The 23,755-nt window shown below is 37.0% G+C and overlaps 1 protein-coding gene and 1 long non-coding RNA gene across 9 annotated transcripts in view; one reads left to right on the forward strand and one right to left on the reverse strand.

Annotated features, from left to right (window-relative positions):
- CREB1 (cAMP responsive element binding protein 1) overlaps window positions 1-18,414 on the forward strand; it is a 67,834-nt gene extending 49,420 nt beyond the window's left edge. For 4 of the 8 annotated variants that reach the window (XR_002339129.2, XR_002339130.2, XR_014828814.1 and 1 more), the window contains 4 exons: window positions 648-830; window positions 2,859-3,009; window positions 12,183-12,756; window positions 14,026-18,414. Coding sequence is in view for 4 of the 8 variants with exons in the window: in NM_001361427.1 (NP_001348356.1) it covers window positions 648-830; window positions 2,859-3,009; window positions 12,183-12,327 (479 nt within the window). In the remaining 4 variants the exon portion in view is untranslated. 8 annotated transcript variants of the gene reach the window in all.
- LOC146396112 (uncharacterized) lies at window positions 3,658-10,259 on the reverse strand. The gene is made up of 3 exons (XR_014829133.1): window positions 10,077-10,259; window positions 4,408-7,271; window positions 3,658-3,807 (listed from the first exon to the last, which is right to left on the reverse strand). It is a non-coding gene; the product is annotated as an uncharacterized LOC146396112 (long non-coding RNA).
- Window positions 18,415-23,755: the final 5,341 nt, after the last annotated feature.

Genomic DNA, 23,755 nt, shown 5'->3' on the forward strand with positions numbered 1-23,755 from the left:
TGTCTTCTTTGGAGAACTGTCTGTTTAGATCTTCTGCCCATTTTTGGATGGGGTGGTTTGTTTTTTTGGTGTGGAGCTGCAGAAGGTGTTTGTAAATTTTGGAGGTGAATCCCTTGTCAGTTGATTCACTTGCAAAGATTTTCTCCCATTCTGTGGGTTGTCTTTTCATTTTGTTTAGGGTTTCCTTTGCTGTGGAGAAACTTTTCAGTTTGATTAGGTCCCATTTGTTTATTTTTGTTTTTATTGTCAATACTCTAAGAGGTGGATCTGAGAAGATGTTGCTGTTGTTTATGTCAGAGAGTGTTTGGCCTCTGTTTTCCTCTAAGAGTTTGATAGTGTCTGGTCTTATATCTAGGTGTTTCATCCATTTGGAGTTTATTTTTGTGTATGGTGTTAGAGAGTGTCCTAATTTCATTCTTTTCCATGTGGCTGTCCAGTTTTCCCAGCACCACTTCTTGAACAAGCTGTCCTTTCTCCAGTGTGTATTCTTGCCTCCTCTGTCATAGATGAGTTGGCTGTAGGTGCGTGGGTTTAATTCTGGGCTTTAGATTATGTCTTACAAATTATGTCTGCTTTGAATTTAGTGTGTGTATAAGTCTTACATGGTATTAATTAAACTTGTAACAGTAAAATCCATTGGGTTTTAGTTGCCATTACCCAGGGAGGAGCAATTCAGCTGGCCAACAATGGTACCGATGGGGTACAAGGCCTGCAGACATTAACCATGACCAATGCAGCTGCCACTCAGCCGGGTACTACCATCCTACAGTATGCCCAGACCACTGATGGACAGCAGATCTTGGTGCCCAGCAACCAAGTTGTTGTTCAAGGTAAGAGAATTCAAAATTCACAGGTGTGGTAAATTCTTTGAGAGGTTAAAATTTTATAAACTCAGAAAAAGTAAGTATGATACTGCAAAGCACCATTAAAGTATAGTTTATTTTTCTTTGTTATAGATAATATTTTTCATGAGCTCTTCTTCCATTATTCCAACTGGACCAAAATGTCATGGCATAAAAACAACTATTTTTAGTTTTAAAATTATAGCACTTTTTTTGGTTATAGGAGAAATGGGGTAAATTAGAGGCAAAGGCAATAAAATTTTAGTAGTTAGAAAAGCTAGATTGTAAATCTAACTATGTAGCTTTGCTCTGTGACCTTGAATAAGACCCAGTCTCCCTGGGCCTTATCTTTTTTCATGTGTCAGATGAAAAGTTGAACTTAATCACTGATGAGAAACTTGGAAGTTCAAAATTTTGTTTTTATGCTTTGTAGTCAAAAGAAATTTATATCTTCATTTCTAAGATCATCAGTTTTTATTTCAAAAGAAAGAATTAAAGTTGTCTCTGAGGCAGCACAGGTTTGATCCCCCAGCCCAGAGCAGTGGGTTAAGGATCGGGCATTGCTGCAGCTATGGCGTAGGTCACAGCTGAGGCCAAAACCAAGGAAGAAAACAAGCATTATATTCTGAAAAAGCTTATACCAGCATGCAAGTCTGCTGCTCTCTAAGCAAAAGTTATCATTAAATCCTTGATGAATTGTAGAAATAGCTTTTTTCTCTTTACTTTTAATTTTTAAATTTTCTTCATATTTTGTTTCAGGAATCTTTATGAGTAGGAGTTAATCATCTTTCTTTGAGTTCATTTGAATATTTTAAAATATGATTTATGCCAGATTTAAAATTTACATATTTAGGGAATAGTCTTTTTAAAAATTTTATTGGAATAATAAATCTGCTTCTAAAAATATTTTCATTAATAGTGTTTTACCTCTGTTAGGTAATGACAGGTGTGCCCCTTCACTGTGGATTAATTTTGAGTAATCCTGAAACACCCACTAGAGAGTCATAATTTATTTAAAAGGCCCTAATGTTTTTACAGAATATATTCTGTTACTAAACAAATAATATTTGAAGAAGATAATATTTTGCTTATTAATGGGAGTAAAACACCTTTTCACTTTACATGCAGGTACTCAAAAATTGTAAAGCAGGATGTCAGTGAATTTGAATTCTGAACGTCAGTTTGAAGATGGTAACATGTTTAGTATATAAATCTTTTCCACTCAAACTCCACGTTTTAATTGATATTAATACAAATGGATGACTTCATAAAGAGCTTCAAATTCTCTCAAATAATGTTAGGTTTCTTATTCTTAGGAGGGCATATATTAAGCTGTTTTTAAAAGTGGTTTGACAAATAGTGATTTATTTCTTTTCACAAATGATGTATCATTTCGTTAGAAAAATAAAGTTTATTTAGCCATTATAATTTACATTAAAACATTGCTTACAGATAACATAATTGGCATTATGGTTATGGTACACTTTTTCATACTTTCACTTTTGTTACAATTAGAAATTTATAATAGTTGACCATAATGCTTTATTTTCTCTTCCATTTTGCTATCTTATGAAAAATCATGGTCGTTTTTATGTCGTGGCAAGAGTCTACTTGAAATTTTTTAATATGAATTTACCAATATCAAAGGAGGACATTGAGGACTATATCTAGGAAGATCACTCAAGCTGAGTCCTACTTACCTTTTAGACTTAAGGTTGGTAAGCATGTTTACAACAGAACAGAATCACATTCCGTTGAGAGAGAAATGTAAGACCCAGCAGACACAGGTTAAGACCTCTTTCATCCAAATGACTATACTAATAAATACACTAAATTGGGAATTATTTCTCAGTAATGTCCCAAAGAGTGCTGATTCTCTCAACATTTTAGTCAGAATCATCTGTTCCTTTTTTTCCTTTTAATCCAAAATGTATGTTCAGATTGATTGGCACATGTAGTTTTCCCAGGTCACAGTGCTTTGGTGTCTTACACCATGCTCACTATTTTTCTTTTCAGCTGCCTCTGGAGATGTACAGACATACCAAATTCGCACAGCACCCACTAGCACCATCGCCCCGGGAGTTGTTATGGCATCCTCTCCAGCACTTCCCACACAGCCTGCTGAAGAAGCAGCGCGAAAGAGAGAGGTCCGCCTAATGAAGAACAGGTACGCATATTGCATTTACTTAGATTGTTGTCAGTCAGGTACCCTTCAGATTCTGCCAGACATGTGTCTTTAACATCTGCCAACAATAGGATCTTTGCATTGAGATGTTTTTTTTGTTTTTTTTGTTTTTTTTCTGGTAGAATTGATGGACCTTGTTGAAACTTCTTTCTTTCATAAGCTGCACTTATGAGATGGCTAATGGGATTGTGGGTCAATCTCTGATGATAGAGTAGTTGTTTTTCATGCGGTCTCCCCATGGGAGATTTAATGCACAATTTTGCTGTATTTTCACTATTGCTCTAGCTAGGTTATTTAAAAATTGTTTCCTATCATGAGTAATATTTAAGAAGATCAAGAGTATTATGTGTATATGTTAAAATTAAATGTTAGGCTTTATTTATGTTAAATATATTTGTAATAAGGTAAATGCATAATGGCCGGTCCAAGTTTTAATGCTTATTATCTTTACTCAAAATAACAGTTTAACACAAAAATCTTAAGAGTTAGTCTTCAAAAATGAAAATGCTACATATCAAAAATTTATTAAATATGGGCAAAGCTACTCCTTAAAGTAACTTCATAACTTTAAATGGTTTTATCATCAAAAACAATAAAAAATTCTTTTATTTATTTATATTTATCTTAGTATTTTTTTTTTTTTAGCTTAGTTTTTTTTTTTTTTTTTTTTTTTTGTCTTTTTGTGTTTTTCTTGAGCCGATCCCGTGGCATATGGAGGTTCCCAGGCTAGGGGTCAAATCGGAGCTATAGCCACCAGCCTACGCCAGAGCCATGGCAATGCTGGATCCTTTAACCCACTGAGCAAGGGCAGGGATCAAACCCACAACCTCATGGTTCCTAGTCGGATTCGTTAACCACTGCGCCATCACGGGAACTCCTTTTAGCTTCGGTTTTAAATACTTAGTTAGCTTAAGATACATAAATAACCGAAGACAAACCAAGGAAAATGAAAATAAAGATATTGAAAGTTTGAAACTATGAAAATACCCCTCTGCTATTCATCCGAAGATTCTTCAAATGTTATAATAAAGCGAAAGAAACCTAGAGATTGAATTTAGAGAGGATCTGGATTCAGGTCCTAGATCTACCCTTTTCACCATGACTTTGGAAGGACATAACCTTCCTAACCTCAGTTCTCTCCTTTCTAAAACACAATCTCACTACCCACCCAGGGGGTTGCTTTAGGGATCAAATAAGATAATTCCTTTGAAAGTACTTTGATTTTGTTTGTTTGTTTTGCTTTTTAGGGCCACACCTGCAGCATATGGAAATTCTCAGGCTGAGGGTCAAATCAGAGCTGCAGCTGCCTGCCTACACCACAGCCACCGCAACCTGGGATCCAAGCCTACAGCTGCGACCTACACTACAGCTAGGCAATGCCGGATTCTTAACCCACTGAGCAAGGCCAGGTATTGAACCCACATCCTTATCATTGCTAGTCGGATTTGTTACCACTGAGCCACAACAGGAACTCTTGAAAGTCCTTTGTAACTGCAGTGCTCTGTTGAAATGTCTGTTTTTATGGAATTTCATGTTTCAACTCAGATCAGCCTTTCATTTCTAAAATATTCCTGTTACAGAATTACATCTAAGCTATGAGAAATGGCAGTTTTTTCTCGGATATTAGGAAAAGAGTTGGAAACAAGCTAACTTATTTTATTTGTGCTGCACCGTCTGTGATTTTCTTTATTTACGTTACAATAATAAACAGAAGCATAAAAGGCATATTCATGTTTAAATGTATTTGAAAATATGAATTAAACTATGCATTTAAACTCTAAGCTTTAAAATGTAAGGAAATGTTTAACACTTTTTATTTTTTTAACACTTTAAAATTTAAAACCATGTCTGATTAAAAAACAAGACTAGATTATAAAATTTAAGATAACAGTATTTACTAAAGAAACCAGTTCTCAGCAGACAATCAGGTAGAAAATAAATCTCCTGATTATGAAAACAACAGAAGGACTTCAGATTACGTCTGTATAGTTTGGCTCTGTGTAACAGAAACATTTCCTCTTACATAGAAAAGACTTTAAGCAGCGTAATCATATTGGTTGAGGCAGCAGCACTGTGTAGCTTCTCGTCTGCTCTGTTATGCAGAAAGCTGCACATTTATGAAAACTCATTAATTTGACTGGTGTGCCAAATTTTCCTTTTTCTCTCTTTATGATTCCCACCCCCACACCATGTTGGGGACAGGGCATACATTCATAGCTACAGTTGCTAACAACCTTTCCTTGCCTGAGATCTTCAGAGAAGCTACTTGGCTTATGTGGATGCTTTAATAAAATACTTTGGCTTGGCTTTAATTTCACTGTAAGGAAACTTCCTATTGTCTCTGTTATAGCCCCCTTTTCCCTTTATTCTCAGATTACTGCTGCTTCTACTTTTCCAACCTCCATTCATTAGAATCTGGCTTACATGCCTACCTCACTCCTATATGTATTCTTCTCATTTCATTTTATTTTTCTGGGAGTATTTGACACTTCTGACTGCTTCTTTCCTTCAACTCTAGGCTTACTCACCTGGCTTTCTGACTGCTTCTTTCCCTCAACTCTAGGCTTACTCACCTGGCTTTCTGACTGCCTTTCAGGTTTTCCTTGAAACTTGCATCCATACCCATATATCATCAGCTGTCTGCCGATACTTCCTAGTTGTATATATTCTGTCTTTGACCTTTCTCCCTTGAGGTATTATTTATTTAGAGCCCAGTGTGTGCTGGACACTATACTTCATTTCTTTACGTATTTTATTAATTTTGCCTACAATGAGAGAGAAACTCATCTCCACTTTACAGAGGACATATGGTTCTAAAAAAGTTAAATATCTTGCCAAAGGTCGCACCTTTTAAGAAATAGGTTGAACTAAAAGATGAGGCTGGGTCTGGCACCAAAGCCTGTGCACATTCTGCCTCCCAGATTCCGGTATGCAGCAGTCATCCGCTCTGCCACTCAAGCTGGAAACACATGGCAGTGTGCTGGAAGAATGTAGTCCCAAGAGGCAAGACATGGTGTGCATTCCTTGAATTTTTATTTTGCTCAAATAAACATAAAATTAAAGATTTAAACTCGCATTAGTAACAGCTGCTTTGGACCGTGCCCCACGTTTCATTTCCTCTGCCACTGTGGATACTTAAGTGGAAAAGTTAGAGAAGCACTCTCCTCCTGGACATGTTCACCATGATGAACATCCCTTATGCACCTCAAACACAGCTTATCCTCTTAAACTAAACTTTGGTAAGGAAAAGTTGTAGGAGTTCACGTAATGGCACAGTGGGTTGATAATCCGGCTTGTCTCTGTGGAGGTACCAGTTCAATCCCCACCCTGGCACAGTGGGTTAAAGATCTGGCGTTGGCTGCAGCTGTGGCGTAGGTCACAGCTCTGGCTTAGATTTGATCCCTAGCCCGGGAACTTCAGTGCTGCAGGGGCGGCTGCAAAAGAAAACAAAAAAATTGATCCTCAAAGCCTGTAATCTAAAAATTGCCATTTACTCAAAAATGAAGTGGTAAGAAGGTATGGATAGTTAAATTGTGTTGCTGTGGTAACAGAAAAATAAAATCTCAGTGTCTTACAGAACCACAAAGATTTCTTCCTCACTTGCGTTATTTTGGCAACTGCAAGTCAGCTGCTGTGGTTCATCTCCACATGCTGCCAGCCCAAGGAGAAGTATCTCTTTTGAGACCTGTCATTCTTGTAGCATAAGGGAAAGGGGCACTGCTTTTTAAAGTATCTCTTTGATTCTGGTGAACACGTCCACTGGGAGTACCACTGGCCGAAGCACAGACAAGGACAAGCCAAATGTCACTGAAACAGGGGTGTGTGCTCTTCCCACAGGGTGGAGGAGAAGTACAAAATTTTGGAAGCAATACAACCCACCACTCCTGTCTTACAATTTTAGATTTTAGGAAGAATTTAATAGGTTTCCTAAAAGCAGAAATAATAAAGGAAATGGTTAATAGGTTTGAGTCTAAAAATATAAAACCTTTGATTAGCTGAGGAAAAGATAAAGTAACAAAGCAAACACCAAACTAGAAACATTTTAACAAAGTCAGTAGACTGATGATTAAGGATATGGATAGGCAAATTCAAAGAGAATGGATTAGAAATGGGGTTCAAAAATTTGAAAATTCAAAACAGTGTATGCTGTGTAATTTAAGGCACATCCATTCAGCTGTAAGAAATCAACCATTAAAAATGAAGATATGGAGTTCCCATAGTGGCACAGTGGTTAACGAACCTGACTAGGAACCATGAGGTTGCGGGTTTGATCCCTGGCCTTGCTCAGCTCAGTGGGTTAAGGATCCAGAGTTGCCGTGAGCTGTGGTGTAGGTTGCAGGCACAGCTCGGATCTGGCGTTGCTGTGGCTGTGGTGTAGGCTGGCAGCTACAGCTCCAATTGGACCTCTAGCCTGGAAACCTCCATATGCCACGAATGCGGCCCTAAAAAGACAAAATTCAAAAAAAAAAAAAAAAAAAAAAGATTGAGATAGGAGAATGTTCATAGTGGAAAAGAGCAGTAACCTTACCAAAGAATATATATTATCCCATTTTTATTTGTGTTTATTACAGAAGTAAAACACACATTATAAGCACATTAGAAAACATAACTTGAAGCTCCTGTTGTGGCGTAGTGGAAATGAATCTGATTAGTAACCATGAGGTTGGGGTTTGATCCCTGGCCTCACTTAGGGGGTTGAGGATCCGGCATTGCTGTGAGTTGTGGTGTAGGTTGCAGACACGGCTCAGATCCTGCATTGCTGTGGCTGTGGTGTAGACTGGCAGCTGTAGCTTTGATTTGCCGCCTAGCCTGGGAACCTCCATATGCTGTGGCTGCGGCCCTAAAAAAGCAGGAAAAAAAAGATATTTAATCATCACTTTTGGGAAACCACAGGTGTTGTATGCACTGTATTAACATGCCCCAGCTAAAGGCTACCAGAAATATATTTGCAGTTGAACCAAAAAAGGGGGGGGGATATTTAATTACCACTAATTGTGTCACTAAAAATATTAACATCCTGGAGTATAACTTTTTCCCTTAATATGTATATATATGTACGTGAAAATAACGTATTTTTAGCATGCAGTTTTTGATTTTTAACTTTGAAATAATTTTAGCTTACAAGAACAGTTGTAAGAAGAATGTAGAGTTCCAGATACTCTTTATCCAGTTGCCTTTAATTTTAGCATATTAATCAGGCTGTGTTTATCAAAACTTAACATTCTGTCATATATAGTGAATGCTAATTAACATAGTATTTATTGTGGTATAATACTCTTAACTCTCCATTTTATTAGAATTTCCTCAGTTATTCCTTTCTATTCCTTTCCCTTCCAGAGTGCAATCTAGGATCCAACATTACATTTAGTCATCACAGTTCCTCACCTCCTCCATCTCTGTAGCAGTTTTTTCCTTGTCTTTCATGGCCTTGTCATTTTGAATAGTAGTCAAGTTTCTTTCAGAATATCCCTCAGTTTGAGCTTGTGTGATTACCTTTGTAATGGAGATAATGGATTTGGGGGAAGAATACAACTGAGGTGTGGTGTGCCTTCCTTGTCACATCATATCAGGGAGTGTATGCTAACATAACTTATTATTGGCATCAGTAGCTCTTGAGTATTTGGTTAAAGTGCCATCCAGGTGTCCCCACTGCAGAGTTATATCTTTCTTTATATATTCTGTTCCTTAGAAACAAGTCACTAAGTCTAACCCACATTCAAAGGGAGCAGAATTAAACTCTACCTCCTAGAAAGGAGATATTTCTCTTTAAAGTTTTCCCCATTAATTTTAGTAGTCACAGGTGAATTTTTCCTGCAGTAGTTATTTCTGTGATATTCTAATGAGGATTTTCTATTTCCCCACTATTAACTGGAATTCTTCTATAAGGGAAGTTTGTCCCTTCCCTGTGTACTTATTTATATCAGTATGGGCTTATGGATTTTTGCTTTATTCTTGGGGCTGTAATTCAGTATTATTTATGTTATTGTTAAGATTATTCCAGCTTTGGCCATTGGGAGCTCCTCCAAGTTGATTTCTGTGTCCTTTGGATGACGTCTTATTTTTCTTTAAGCACGTCTTTACTTTCTGGCACTACTACGGGATCATTCAAGCTCAACATCTCATCTTGTGTTTTCCCTGTTTTAGCCTTGAAATCTGCCATTTCTTATATAACCTCTGGTTTCTTTTTATTTGTTTGTTTTTGGTTTTTTTTGCCATTTCTTGGGCCGCTCCCACAGCATATGGAGGTTCCCAGGCTAGGGGTCGAATTGGAGCCATAGCCGCTGGCCTACGCCAGAGCCATAGCAACGCCGGATCCGAGCCGCATCTGCAGCATACACCACAGCTCACGGCAACGCCGGATCCTTAACCCACTGAGCAAGGCCAGGGATCGAACCTGCAACCTCATGGTTCCTAGAGTTGGATTCGTTAACCACTGCGCCACGACGGGAACTCCCAACCTCTGGTTTCTTTCATTGAAAAATGGTATATAGAAATCAGCTGGGCATTAGATGTGCTCTTTGCTGTTACAATTTCACAGGCCCTCTCCCAAGACAAAGCTAGCAAGTGTGTATGTATGTGTGTGTTTAAGTATATTTGTACTGATCCCTCTGATTCTGTAATCTGTAACTACAGGGTTCATTTTAACCCTCCCTCCCTTTGCTTATTTGTGACTTGGTTCTCTGACAGAAACCTGGCTTCCCATTAAGGACAGTTTATTTATATATTTGTAAACTCTAGTATTATATAAAATAGTTTCATAATTGCTAACTTGTACTCCTTTGAGAAACAAATTTACAATATAGTATTTATGTATAATTCTTTCTGTGTTTAGCCCTAAAGAACTAGGCAAAGCATTGTTTTCAGAGTTCCTTAAGTCTGCTGCTTTTTTCTCCACCCTCTTCAGTGAGGTAATGTCATACATTTACAGTACAGTTAGATTTTTCAATGTCTTCATTCAGTTCTGGGATTCCCCGATAATCCTAGCTTTTATTTTTAAATTTTCATTACTTTGGAATTCCTCTTGTGGCTCAGCAGGTTAAGAACCCAACATAGTGTCCATGAGAATGTGGATTCAGTGCCTGGCCTTGTTTAGTGGATTGAGAATCCAGCATTGCCACAACCCGTGTTATAGGTTGTAGATGGAGCTCAGATCCAGCTTGCTGTGGTTTAGGCCTCAGCTGCAGCTCTGATTCGCCCCTAGCTCAGAAACTTCATGTGCCACTGGTGCGGCCCTAAAAAGGAAAAAGAAAAAACTAAAATAAATTTCCATTACTTTGTGCTGTATAGTTCTACCTATGGGATTGACAGACGTATAGTGTTATATATCTGCCATCACAGTGCCATGCAAAACATTTATACTACTCTAAAAAAAAATCTCTTGTGGAGTTCCTACTTGTGGCACACTGGGTTAAGAACCTAACTATAGCCAGTCAGGTCTCTGGGGGTGCAGGTTCTATCCCGGGCCAGCACAGTGGGTTAAATAATCTGACCTTTCTGCAGCTGTGGCTCAGATTCATTCTCTGGCCTGGGAACTTGCATATGCCACTGGTGCAGCTATTTAAAAAAAAAAAGGCATTCCCATCGTGGCACAGTGGAAACAAATCCGACTAGGAACCATGAGGTTGCGGGTTTGATCCCTGGCCTCGCTCAGTGGGTTAAGGATCCGGCATTGCCGTGAGCTGTGGTGTAGGTTGCAGACGTGGCTTGGATCCCCTGTTGCTGTGAATGTGGTGTAGGCTGGCAGCAACAGCTCCAATTAGACCCCTAGCCTGGGAACCTCCATATGCCTAGGGTGAGGCCCTGAAAAGACAGAAAGCCAAAAAAAAAAAAAAAAGACCTTAGATAAAAAGAATCTCTTAGGATACCTTATTGCCCCTGGAAGCCACTGAACTGTTTGCATCTTTTTTTTTTTTTTTTTTTTTTTTTTTTATCTATTCCAGAATCTCATGTAAATACAGTATGTAACCATTTGGATCTGGCTTCTTTTATTTAGCAGAATGCATTTAAGATTCATTGATAGTGTTGCACGGATCAGTAGTTGGTTTTATACCTGGTATTCTATTGTATAGATATGGCTTATTCATTTACCTTGAAGTTCATTAGTTGTTTCCAGTTTGGGAGGATTATGAATAAAGTTAGTAGAAATGCTTACTTACATATAGGTTTTTGTATGAACTTTCAATACACTTGAGTAAATATCTAGGAGTGGCCTGAGTGGATAGAATGGTAAGTGTATATTTAACTTTGTAAGAAACTGCCAAACTGTTTCTTAGAGTGGCTGTACCATTTTGCCTTTCCACCAACAATGGATGAACATTCCAACTGCTCTCCGTCAGGTGTTATAATTTTATGTTTTACATTTAGGTCTGTGATCCGTTTTGAGTTAACTTTTTTATAAGGTGTGAAGAGTTTCAAGGTTCATTTTTCCATATGGCCACCTGTTTGTTCCTGAACTATTTGTTTAATAAAAGACTATCCTTTCTCTATGCTACCCCTTGTACTTTTGTCGAAATTTAATTGACTGTATTTTTATCAGTCTATTTCTGGGCTATCTAGCTGGCTTCAGTGTTTTGAATATCTGTTCTTTCACCCATACAATCCACTGGGAGAGTCTTTTCATTCTCTTCTATTCTTAAAAATATTAAGGAGTTGCTGTTACGGCACAGCGGAAACAAATCTGACTGGTAACCAAGAACCCAGGTGCGATCCCTGGCCTCCTCGCTCATTGGGTTAAGGATCCAGCATCACTGTGAGCTGTGGTGTAGGCCTCAGACGAGGCTTGGATCCTGAGTTACTATGGCTATGACGTAGGCCGGCAGCTGTAGCTACAGTTCAACCTGGGAACTTCCATATGCCACATGTGTGGCCCTAAAAAGCAAAAAAAAAAAAAAAATTCTACATAGAAATTTTTGCAAAGATTTGAGGCTATCTCCAAGCTAAAGATTTCTTAAAAAGTTTTATTTTAAAGTTCATTTCAGTTTTTTATTCTACTACAAGATATAATAGTATTTAATATGAAAATGCTTGCAATGCCTCTGTCCCATCGATTTAAGATTGGTGCTTTAAAATTTTTTTTAATCAACTGAGTATTCTTTCTACTCAAAATAGATGATATAGAAATGTTGCATAATTTTTCTGTCCTTTTTTACTTGTAGGGAAGCAGCACGAGAATGTCGTAGAAAGAAGAAAGAATATGTGAAATGTTTAGAAAACAGAGTGGCAGTGCTTGAAAACCAAAACAAGACACTGATTGAGGAGCTCAAAGCACTTAAGGACCTTTACTGCCACAAATCAGATTAATTTGGGATTTACATTTTCACCTATTATGGTGGAAAAAGGACTGGCCTGGCCACAACCAGAAAGACGAAATAAACATTTTATTTTCTAAACATTTCTTTTTTTCTATGCGCAAAACTGCCTGAAAGCAACTACAGAATTTCATTCATTTGTGCTTTTGCATTAAACTGTGAATGCTCCAACACCTGCCTCCACTTCTCCCCTCAAGAAATTTTCAGCACCAGGAATCATGAAGAGACTTCTGCTTTTTATCCCCCACCCCCTTCAAGAAGTAATCATTTGTTTACTTGTAAATTGATGGGGGAAATGAGGAAAAGAAAATTTTTTTTTTTTTTAATGATTTCAAGGTTTGTGCTGAGCTCCTTGATTGCCTTAGGGACAGAATTACCCCAGCCTCTTGAGCTGAAGTAATGTGTGGGCCGCATGCATAAAGTAAGTAAGGTGCAATGAAGAAGTGTTGATTGCCAAATTGACGTTTTCACATTTTCATTGTGAATTATGTAAAATTGTTAAGAGATATACCCTCTAAAAAAAGAATTTTAGAATGGTGTTGAAGAAATTAATGAATTCAGAGTGCTTTCTGTGTACATTCTCTTCAATACTGAAAACTTGTTCTTGGTTCTTAAAAACATTCTGTATTCACTGCAGCTCTTCCATAGGGCAGTTGTTGCTTCTTAATTCAGTTCTGTATGTGTTCAACATTTTTGAATACATTAAAGAAGTAACCAACTGAATGAAAAAGCATGGTATTTGAACTTTAAATCAAAGTAAAAATACAAAGCCTGTTTTAGTTTAGTACTAAATTCTAGCAGAAAGATGCTCATTAGTACAGTCCCTTGAGTTATATAACAAGGTTTTTAAATAAATGTTTTTGTCATCGCCTTCAAAAATATTTATATTGTCACTCATTTACTTTAAAAGATTTTTCTAACTGTTCCCCTTTGCACTTATACCACCAACAGGAAAGCCTTCAAAATGTTAAAGCAAAGTGATGTATTTGTTTGTAAAATATTGTGTGTTGTAGAAAAATACTGATTTTAAGTCTTTTCCATATTAACATACTTTAACAGAGTATCTAGTGAATCTTTTAAATGAAAAAAGTTATAAGGTATAGTTCTTTAAAAGTACAGTATTAGATATGCACAAGGGAAATAATTTTCTTCAGACATGTTTGAATGACTGCTGTACTACAATATTTGGATTGTCATTCTTGAAAAACTTTTTTTGTTGTTGTTTTCTTCTCAAAAGAATAGTTACACATTAGCTTTCCAAAATGCTATATAACTTTTGTCATTCTGTGAAGGAGCTACCTGTTTTAACTCCTAACTAGAAAAGTCTGTATTTGTATGTATCATGCATTGTTTCCAATACTACTTTTAATTATTATTATTCATTCTACTCACTAAGCCTGATAAATTTAAGAGTTACCATTTGAAAAAATAATAACACTGAGATGGCTTTGAAAAATTGGAGATTGACAATGTCAGATTATAGTTTCTCATTTGAGAAGGTTATTCCTTTTTTAAAATAGACTATAGAATTTAATGTTTTATGTTTAGTCATGGGTTATTTGTTAAGTTTATTAATGTGTTAAAATATGCAGATATGGGTGTTAATTATTGGTCCATTTTGAAAAGTAAGATTTTTAATATCTGTAAATGGTATATTTTTGTTTGTAACAAACTGTTATCTTTTTTCAAGGATGAACAGTTTGTGAAGGAGCATCATTCTAAGAATTGAGTGATGTAGTCTTATATTTGGACAATTCACCAGATTCTCAAGAAGGCTTTCAAACGACTGTAAATTTTGTTGTTTATCCTGCTGAGCTAATGGGGAAAGTTATAGTATAAAAGTTATTTGTATACCAGCATAGATATATCGTTTTCCAAAACTTGTTTAATAGAAACCAAGCAAAATTACAAATCTGTTCACAAACTAGAATTCTTTCTTAATGAATCAAAACTGAATATTTTGAAAGTCATAATCTTTATAAGTGAAAATTGCCTAGTATTTAGCAAATGAAATGTTTTTCAAAAGTTAGGCCTTTCTATTTAATTAGAAAGTTGGTAGCTCTCTTAGTCCCTGATAAATCAAGGCAGTCACATCCATACTAGCTGGTTGGATTTATAAGTTATAGACTGGGTCCTTTGTACCTTGGGGGTGACTGCACTGGTTTGAAGTCATTAACTTAATGGTGAGGTAAGAAATATATTCTGTTGCTAAATCTGTTTAGACCCTTGGAGAGACTTGAAGATTTCAGTTTATACAAATAGAAATTAAGCCTCTTTTGTGCAGACTTTTTTTTTTTAAGAGAATTGGGGGAGAAAAGTATTTGTTTTTAAGCATGCAACTTTGAGAATCTTTATGAAGAAAATAGCATAATTTTAAAAAATCTTATAGCCAAGAACATATGCGGCCACATTATAAATGTTTTTTTCTCTTCATATTGGCCAAAAGGGAATAAAAACACCATCATAGGAATCTGTACATATGCTACTGATTTGCCTAGAAAATAGCAAGTTTGGTATTGCTCACTTTGCAATATAGGGCCATGTGGCACTTTTATCTATAGGACAGATTAACTCTAATAAAAATGAAGTGGGAGGGGTTTATTTTTGATATATTGCTCTTATGAGTTTTCAAGCTTTGATAGTGTTTAACTGAAAAGTGGTTTAGAAAGGGCTAGATCCATTGTGTTCACATTATTAAAAAAAACCGATAACATGTAATTCATAAGTTTGTTCTTTTTCAAACTCAAGTACCATATTGGCAACCATAATATTGTCATAGGTGCTCTGTTCATTTAGATATTCTTGGTGGGGGGGAAATGGCATTTGTATAATATAAGTGTACATATATATATACATACAGTATATAATCTGAAGCTCTGAGAGCTCTTAAGTCAGGAATGCTGAGTATTATAGTATATTGAGGTCAGATGAAATTTTACATTTTTACGTGTTCTATTGCATCCCTTTTGGTAGTTTCTTGGACAGCATTACTCCAGCACTCATGATTGATTTGTGTCCTAATTTTCTTCCAAGAATTTTTTTTTTTATTGTTTTCTTTGGCTTGATATTTAAATATGTTACTAGTCACTTGAACACCCCCCGCTTCAAAAGTATTTGGTTTCTATGCTTTGTCTCTGGCAGCTATAACAATGGAAAGAACATTTTGAAGATAGTTTCTGAAAGCTTCCACTGATTTTTCAAAAATCATCCTGGGGGCAAAATTTTGGTGTTTTCATTTGAGCAGGGATTTTTGTCAGAAAATGTTTTGATGGTAAGTCATCAGCAGTGCTAGTATCTGAAAGCACAATACCAATCAGGCAGGCTGTCCAATCAGGAGTCATCTGGCTGAAGTTTATCTCTGTCTCTCAGGCCTAATCCCTAGTATCATTTTGACCATTGGGGTGACGTGTGGAATCATACAAAGGCTTATTAGGAAGAAACAAGTTTTTCATTTTTAATATGCTTTTAATTCTGTGATCAACTACAGTCAGCTATTAGCACAAATCGGTCTCTTTATTTTGAAGATCAAAAGTCTGTTTCATTTTGCAGGATTAAATAAGGCTAATATCTTAAAGTTAAGATTTTGAATTAAAGTGGTTTTTAGAGATAATTGTTACACACCTTTTCAGTTTTTTCAAGAGGCTTTATTTGTGGCCTTTGTAATCCTGAAAACTGTTGGTATATTGTTTCCCATTGACTTAATGCAAAAGGTATGTATTTATTTGGATTATATTTACATTATGTTCTTTGTAAATGTTTGGGTGTAACTTGCACTTTTAAAAATGACCCAGTTTGGGTATTAGCAAACTTGAGAAATTCCCTCATCAATTAATTGTCAGCTGATTTTTTTCTGTCTTTCTCCTCTGTTCAAATCATGTGGCTTTTTAATGGAAACTTTTCACTGATTAAAATATTTTAACACCTAAAGGCTAGCCTTATAAATAGCTGCCAAAAAAAAAAAAAAAAAATCAGGAAATTAGATTTGACTAGCCCAATTAAAGATGGGTTCAAATCCTATCTTACTCTTTTTCATCATGGATAAAGATAGATGGGAAAGCAACTCAAGTGAATAAGTATTTATTTCCAAATTTTAAATGAGACTTTGTCCTCACCCCAACATTAATGCTATTAATACTAGAGGATCCCAAGATATCCATGAATTTGTCCAGAAGAGTAAAAGATTTTCCAAGACAATTATTATCATCATGGAGAACATATGTAATCATTTGATTAAATTTTTTTCACTTTAAAATTGGCTTTGTTAACATCAAAGGAATGCTGCCTAAATTTCAGATGAGGGGGAAAGTGAGGTGTGTTTATTTATTAGTAAGCCTGTAGGTAAAGAATTGTGGGACAGATTTGTTCGCTCAGTTGTACAAAGCACAACTAGAACTTTTTGTTGAATGGCTAACATACATCTTGAATCCTTTTAATGTTGATATGTTGACTTTTTTTAAGTTGACTGCACAGTCATTCTATGTACTAGGAACTGGTTTCCTTGACGTTCTAGAATCAATGGCTGAGAGAGGCACTAATCCCAGGAGGGGTGGAACATATCATGAAGCTGAGTCAGTATGGAAGAATTTCAAATAATCAAACAGGGTGCTGAAGTTCCATCTGTCTCATTTGCTTATGATAAGTTCTTACTGATTAGTGAATGTAGCTTAAGCCTTTGTATGTGTCCTCAGGGGGCAAACAAACTAAGAGGGACCAGATAACATTTGAATGGAGGGATTATATTTCAGGTGTTTTAGCTTGAAATTTATTTTTTAAAAAAATAAAAATAGAAAAAAAAATAGAACAAAGCCTGTGAAGCAAGTTGATATAATGAACAGGCTGAGTTGTTTAGCACAGAGAGAAAATATTGACCTGTCTGCATTCTGGTACTGTGCATACAGGTCCTAGCTGGGCAAAACATGATACATTTTGAATTATTCTCACCAGCAAGTCAAAGGAAAATGAACAATCTTCAGGAAATGTCTGTGAATGAGTTAAACAGTAGGAAATTCAGATTTTACCTACTTCATACAGGCATTATTTAATACTTGCCTACAGAAGTATAGCATTTCCAAGCTTGTGTTTGAGGAGCATCTCAGAGATGTGAGAGTAAATCTGAGATAGTTTAAAAATTGGTAGGGGAGGAAGAAAATCCCTGCAGGTAATGATCTTATGTTAGGTGGCCAAGTGAAATGATCTATCATTGTATTTGGGAGGTTTTATTTTCTTATGTTTTTAAAATTGGTATATGCTTTGTAGACATTGTATTTTTATCCAGGTGCCACTCCAATTTGTGTATGTAATAAAATTATTTATATTACAAGTGGGAAATGATCTGTCAACATTTTTCTGTGAATATAGATTAGGGTGGCAGAGTGCTAGCTCACAGTTTTCCATGTAAAGTCGTCCCCAACTGATTTGCCACATATCAGTTGTCATCCCCACCCAAAAAAGGAATTATTTCTAACCTAGCTGTATCACTTGAAACTAGAAGCAAAATAATCAGGGAAGTTTCTAGAGAAAGGTGTTAGGGTTTTGGGGGTTTTGGTTTTCGTTGTTTTTTTGTTTTTTTTTTTTTTTGGTTTTTTTTTTTTTTTTTTTTTGGTTTTGGGCCAGGGGGTTGGTTGGTTTTGGGTTTTCCTTGAGGATTGGGGTAAAGGATACCTCCCCCCCCAAACTATCAGCACAAAACAGGGTATTGATTTTTAACTCTGATGTTGCTATTGGAGTTGAATACTAAATAAGTAACTATAGTGAGGGAAATACATTTCTAATAAAATTCCCTACATTCTAGAGACATCCCTGTTTTAATTTTTTACCTAAATCTTTTTGTGCTTTATCGTGTAAAGAGAAAAAAAAATGTACTGAGTTATAATGCATTTTATTAACACTATGTACATATTAGCTGCTTTGTGTTCAGAATGGTAGCAGTTGCTTTGTATATTAAAGTGATCCTTGTGAATTTGTGAAATATTGTCATAAAGTGCTTTTTCTTACTGTAATCTTTGTGGTATCAACTGTCATAATGCCCTTTTTACACAAACATTTATGTGCAGTCACATAAACATGCTTTTAAAAACTCTGTAAGTCTCTTTTTTGGGGCTGGGGTCTCTATATTTTGGTTTTTGCTAGTCGTGTGAAGCTGTATTTTTTGGACTTGGGTTTATTACTTTTGTTACAGAGCAAAAGTTATGTTAGAAATGTTAGAATATATCACAAGGTTGTGTTGCCCAGCAACAGGAAACTAATTCAAGCAACAAGAACATATCTTCAGTTACTTAATTTTCCTGTATTCCTAGTTTTTAGCACTAGATTTATTTTTTCAGTAAGATTGAATGGTACCTATTTGAAGATGTGGAGATGTTACTGCCCTGTCGAGACAACCAATGGGAAACCTATGGCCGGCTATCTCTGATGTCATAAAACGCATGTTTGCGTTGGAAGAATGATAAGAATAGATGGCTTCTTGGTCCCCTTGTAATTCTAAAATTCAGTGATCATATAAAATGGAAAGAACGGGGAAGGGGGGTATGTGGCTAATCCGCTCTTTGCTTAAAGCACAAGAATAAAAGATTCTCTCCTGTGCTATTGATTCAGTTTCTGAAAATAAGCAGCTGTATTCTAAAATACATTTTAAAAATTGCCATGTTTATTAAGCTTGTTACACTTGCCATTGTATTGAAGGAACTACATGAATTTTATGCCTTTTTTTCTTCTGCAAAGAGGGACCACATAATTTATGGTACAAAGACATTCCTGAGAGCGAAAGGATGATAGTGTTAATTACACAGGGACAGCAAGTGTAAACCAGGATTGTGCTGAGCAAATCAGGACCTAAGGTGACCGACCTTGTAGGCTGTGTTCAGGTGCTTGGACCAATAAAAGCACCGAGTGCCCGTCTTCTCTCCATCCATACCTTTGCTGTTATTTGCTCATTTCACAAATACTTGTTGAGAACACACTTCTGGGCACTGAAGAGTCCCTGTCCTCAAGAAGCTCCATCTAAGACACACCACCAAGGAAACAGTTCTAACATGTTCATACACTTTTATCCCTGAGCCAGACACATTTGCCTTCTCTACTCCAACTGCAAAATGGGCCAGAACTGAACGTTTTAATTTTTCTAAATCTGTTCTTCAGCTGGTTCTTTTCCACCTTGTCAATGATGCCATTATCTACTAAATCACTAAACTGGTTAAGACAAAAACTCATAAAAGCACTACTTTAATCAGGGTTCTATTCCTCTCATGCATATTAACTTTCTTAAGCACACTGGCCAAAATGGGGCTTAGAATCTAATGAGGGTCTGTAACAAGTGAAGATTTTGTGTCTGGCTTCTTTCAGTTAGATGCTTTTGCGGTTGCTCCACATCCTAGCGTTTATCAGTACCTCATTCCTTTTTATGGCTGAATAATATTCCAAAGTATGTATACAACACAGTTCTGCTCTGTTCCTATTCTCGGGCTGCTGTGAATGGTGCTTCAGTGAACATTCACGTGCAAGTATTTGAGTCCCTGTTTTCAATTCTTTGGGCTATGCATCTAGGAGTGGAACTGCTGGGTCATGTGGTAATTCCATGTTTAACCTTGAGGAACTGCCAGACTGCCTCAGAAGCTGCAACATTTTACAGTCCCACCAGTGACGTTTCAGTGTTCTAATTTCTCTGCATCCTGGCCAACACTTGTTACTCTGATTTTTTAAAAGTTATTTAGCCATCCTCATGGAGTATCTCATTAGGATTTTGATTTGTAATTCCTTAATGATTGATGATACTGAGCATCTTTTCATGTGTTTGTTGGCTATTTGTATATCTTCTGTCCCAGGTCATTGCTTAATTTTTTTAACGTTTTCGTGAGTTCCTTATATATTCTAGATACTAGACCCTCATCAGATACGATTTGCAAATACTTTCTCCCATTCTGTAAGTTTTCACTTTCTTGAAAATGTCTTCATTATTTTTTAACTTAGTATTTTAAAGTAATACGTACATTTGGAAAAAACTAACCAGGACAAATGGCAAGTCTGTATATCCTTCTGTTGACAATCCGTGCAAGTGTAATGTATATTCTCCCTCTCCCTTTTTTCCATAATTGGTTCTTTTTCTCACTGAATTTGTCTTGGCAGTAGTTGCATTACACTATATTTATATCTAACCCAGTCAAACAGGTGTGAAGTACCCCACATATAGATGTGTCATAGTTTATTTAACCAGTACACTCTTTTGTGGACATACAGGTTGTTTGAAACTGTTGACTGTTAAGATAAACACAAGTTAGTACAGATATAAACACCAGTTAGTATCTCCAGGCTAGGTACAGAGAATTGGAAATTATTATTTATCAAGTATAGTTTTCTTCATATTTGGGGGTTGTTTCCTAAGCAGTATTAAGAATCTACTAAGTTAATAAAAATATCATGTTGTTAGTATTTATGTCAAACTTCACAGTCTCTCTTCATATACATATATATATATATGAAGAAAAATGTCTTACACAAGGTTACAAAGTAGATCATCCTTCCTTTTCTCACCTCTGTTAGTTTTCCCTTCGAATCTCCCTGAGAAACAGTTGTTCTCAGCTAGGGAACTTAATTTTTCAGTATACCATCTTTCCCAGTGTTAAAATTTAACCCTTATCTATAGAAAGAAAGGCATAACATTTTAGAGCAGAAAGACACTCTATGCTAATAAATCCTCAATTTTTTAAGTGACAAAAAGACCTGAGGATTACCCTGCTTTCCTGCAGTTCATGTCAGTGCTAAGAGAGCCTTCCACAACAAGGCTCTTTACTCACTGCAGTATCTTGCCTCCTTACTGTTAAAGAACTTGAAAATGCTACTTCTGTCTTGGTAGAGGTTCTGGGGGTAGGAGAATTACCAACCATTTCTCTGACACTAGAATAAATTACATGTTTGTTACATGTTACATGTTTGTTTCACCAACTATAGCAGGCCCTATATCTAGGACCTCTACAAATACTGATACATTAAAAAAGCGATTTTTAATTTTTGTATTGTTTTTGTGGGCACACTCACAGCACATGGAAGTTCCTGGGCCAGGGATTGAACCTATACCACTGCAGCAACCTGGGTCACTGCAGTGACAACGCCAGATCCTTAAGCCATTGTGCCATAAGAGGACTCCTAAAAAGTGACTTTTAAAAGTACTTTAAATGCTATTTTTGGAGTTCCCATCGTGGCACAGCAGAAATGAATCCGACTAGGAACCATGAGGTTGTGGGTTTGATCCCTGACCTGGCTCAGTGGGTTAAGGATCTGGCATTGCCGTGAGCTATGGCATAGGTCGAAGACATAGCTTAGATCTAGCTTTGCTGTGGCTCTGGCATAGGCCGGCAGCTGTAGCTCCGGCCTATGCTGGAGAACCTCCATATGCTGGGAACCTCCATATGCTGCAGGTGCAGCCCTAAAAAGGAAAAAAAAAAAAAAAAAAAAAAAAAAAGATGGAATTCCCCTTGTGCCTCAGTGGTTTAAGGACCCTACACTGTCTCTGTGAGATTGCAGCTCTAATTCAACCCCTAGCCCAGGAACTTCCATATGTGCTAGGTGCGACCATTTAAAAAAAAAAAAAGAAAGCAGGAGTGCCCGTCATGGCATAGCAGAAACGAATCCAACTAGGAACCATGAGGTTGTGGGTTCAATCCCTGGCCTTGTTCAGTGGGTTAAGGATCCAGCGTTGCCCTGAGCTGTGGTGTAGGTTGCAGATGCCACTCGGATCCTGCATTGCTGTGGTGTAGGCTGGCAGCTACAGCTCCGATTAGACCCCTAGCCTGGGAACCTCCACTTGGCGCAGGTGTGGCCCTATAAAGAGAAACACACACACACGCACACGCATATACAACACATTTATGGAATAAATTAATGCTTTTATCATAAGAGGAAAATGTCAGAACTTTGTTGACATTTATAGTGGACCATATGGCACAATATTCAGATGTATTCTCACCGCCCCCAACACACACCCCTGAAATACTCATTTCCCCAGCTTCTGGGAATATTGGTGGCTGATGGTTCTCAGCTACGTCTTTCAGGGTCACCCCAAGGTTAAGCCCCTTGGAGCCAATGACTAATCTACACAAGGATATAAATTCCACCCCCTTGCCTCAACACGGCCCAGCTTCTGGTCAACCAAGCTCTGAATTCCAGAGGACTTTCCTGCCTGCATCCCAACCTAATTTCTTCTTCTTTCCCTGTCCTGCTACATACAACTACTCCCTCAAAGCATTCTCATTTAAACTTTCTGTACCTTAGCTTTCACCTCTATTTCCCCAGGCAAATGGAGTTGGGGTAACATTTTAAACCCAAAGACATTTGTTTAAACATTTTAAACCCATTTTACTTGTTTTAAAGACCTTCTGTGTCCATGGTGCAGTATTGGCATTTTATAGACCCGGTAAGCTATGGATATTTCTTTTCTTGTTTTTTTCTAGGGCCACACCCACGGCACATGGAGGCTTCCAGGCTAGGGGTCAAATTGGAGCTGCAGCGGCTGGCCTATGCCACAGCCACGCAGGATCCGGGCTGCATCTGCCACCTACAAACTGTGGATATTTGTATTTCATGCGCATCTATCAGAATTGTGTTGAACTGGTACATCACAATGCTCAGAAATTTTCATTCATCTTTATTAAAGTAAAACCTCTATTTAAAATATGAGTAGAAAACAATGTACTGCATGTTTCCACATCCAAGATATTCATTAAAAGGTTAAGAGGAAGGAAGATGTTCTAAAGTTTTACAAAGGAAATTTATCTCTAGTACCAAATACCATATTCAGATTATAATATTCTTGTGATCTTAATCTGTTTAAGCTATTGTTTTTGACTTGTTTAAAAAAAAAGGTGGGGTGGGGTAGGGGGAGTTCCCATGATGGTGCAACAGAAATGAATCCAACTAGGAACCATGAGGATGCACGTTCGATCCCTGGCCTCGCTCAGTGGGTTAAAGATCCGGCGTTGCCATGAGCTGTGGTGTAGGTCGCAGACGAGGCTCGGATCTGATGTTGCTGTGGCTGTGGTGTAAGCCAACAGCTGTAGCTCCGATCAACCCCTAGTCTGGGAACCTCCCTATGCCACAGGTGCAGCCCTAAAAAAACAAAACAAAACAAAAAGGGGGGTAGGGGTATGTATGTGACTTCATAAAGTCTATCAAAGATGATCATAAAACAATGTCACAATCAATTAACCCAAAGACCAATACCTTCTAAATGTAATGTATCTTTTTCACAACAAATATTTGGTTATGATATACTGGACACTGGGAAGGCTACAATGAAAGAGGCAGAAGCACTCCTGGACCTCAAGAAGCTTACAGTGTTCTGGGGAACATAGACATTGAAAAAGCAATTACAATGTGGAAGGAGCTTATACTTGGGGAGCTAACCTCCTATGGAGGGATGAGATTTAGAA

Source organism: Sus scrofa, chromosome 15 (assembly GCF_054392235.1).
Source record: "Sus scrofa isolate SSC_HxYL_T2T_F1_AM1 chromosome 15, Sscrofa_HxYL_maternal_Yorkshire_Landrace_v2.0, whole genome shotgun sequence".
In the NCBI taxonomy this organism is placed as follows: Eukaryota; Metazoa; Chordata; class Mammalia; order Artiodactyla; family Suidae; genus Sus; species Sus scrofa.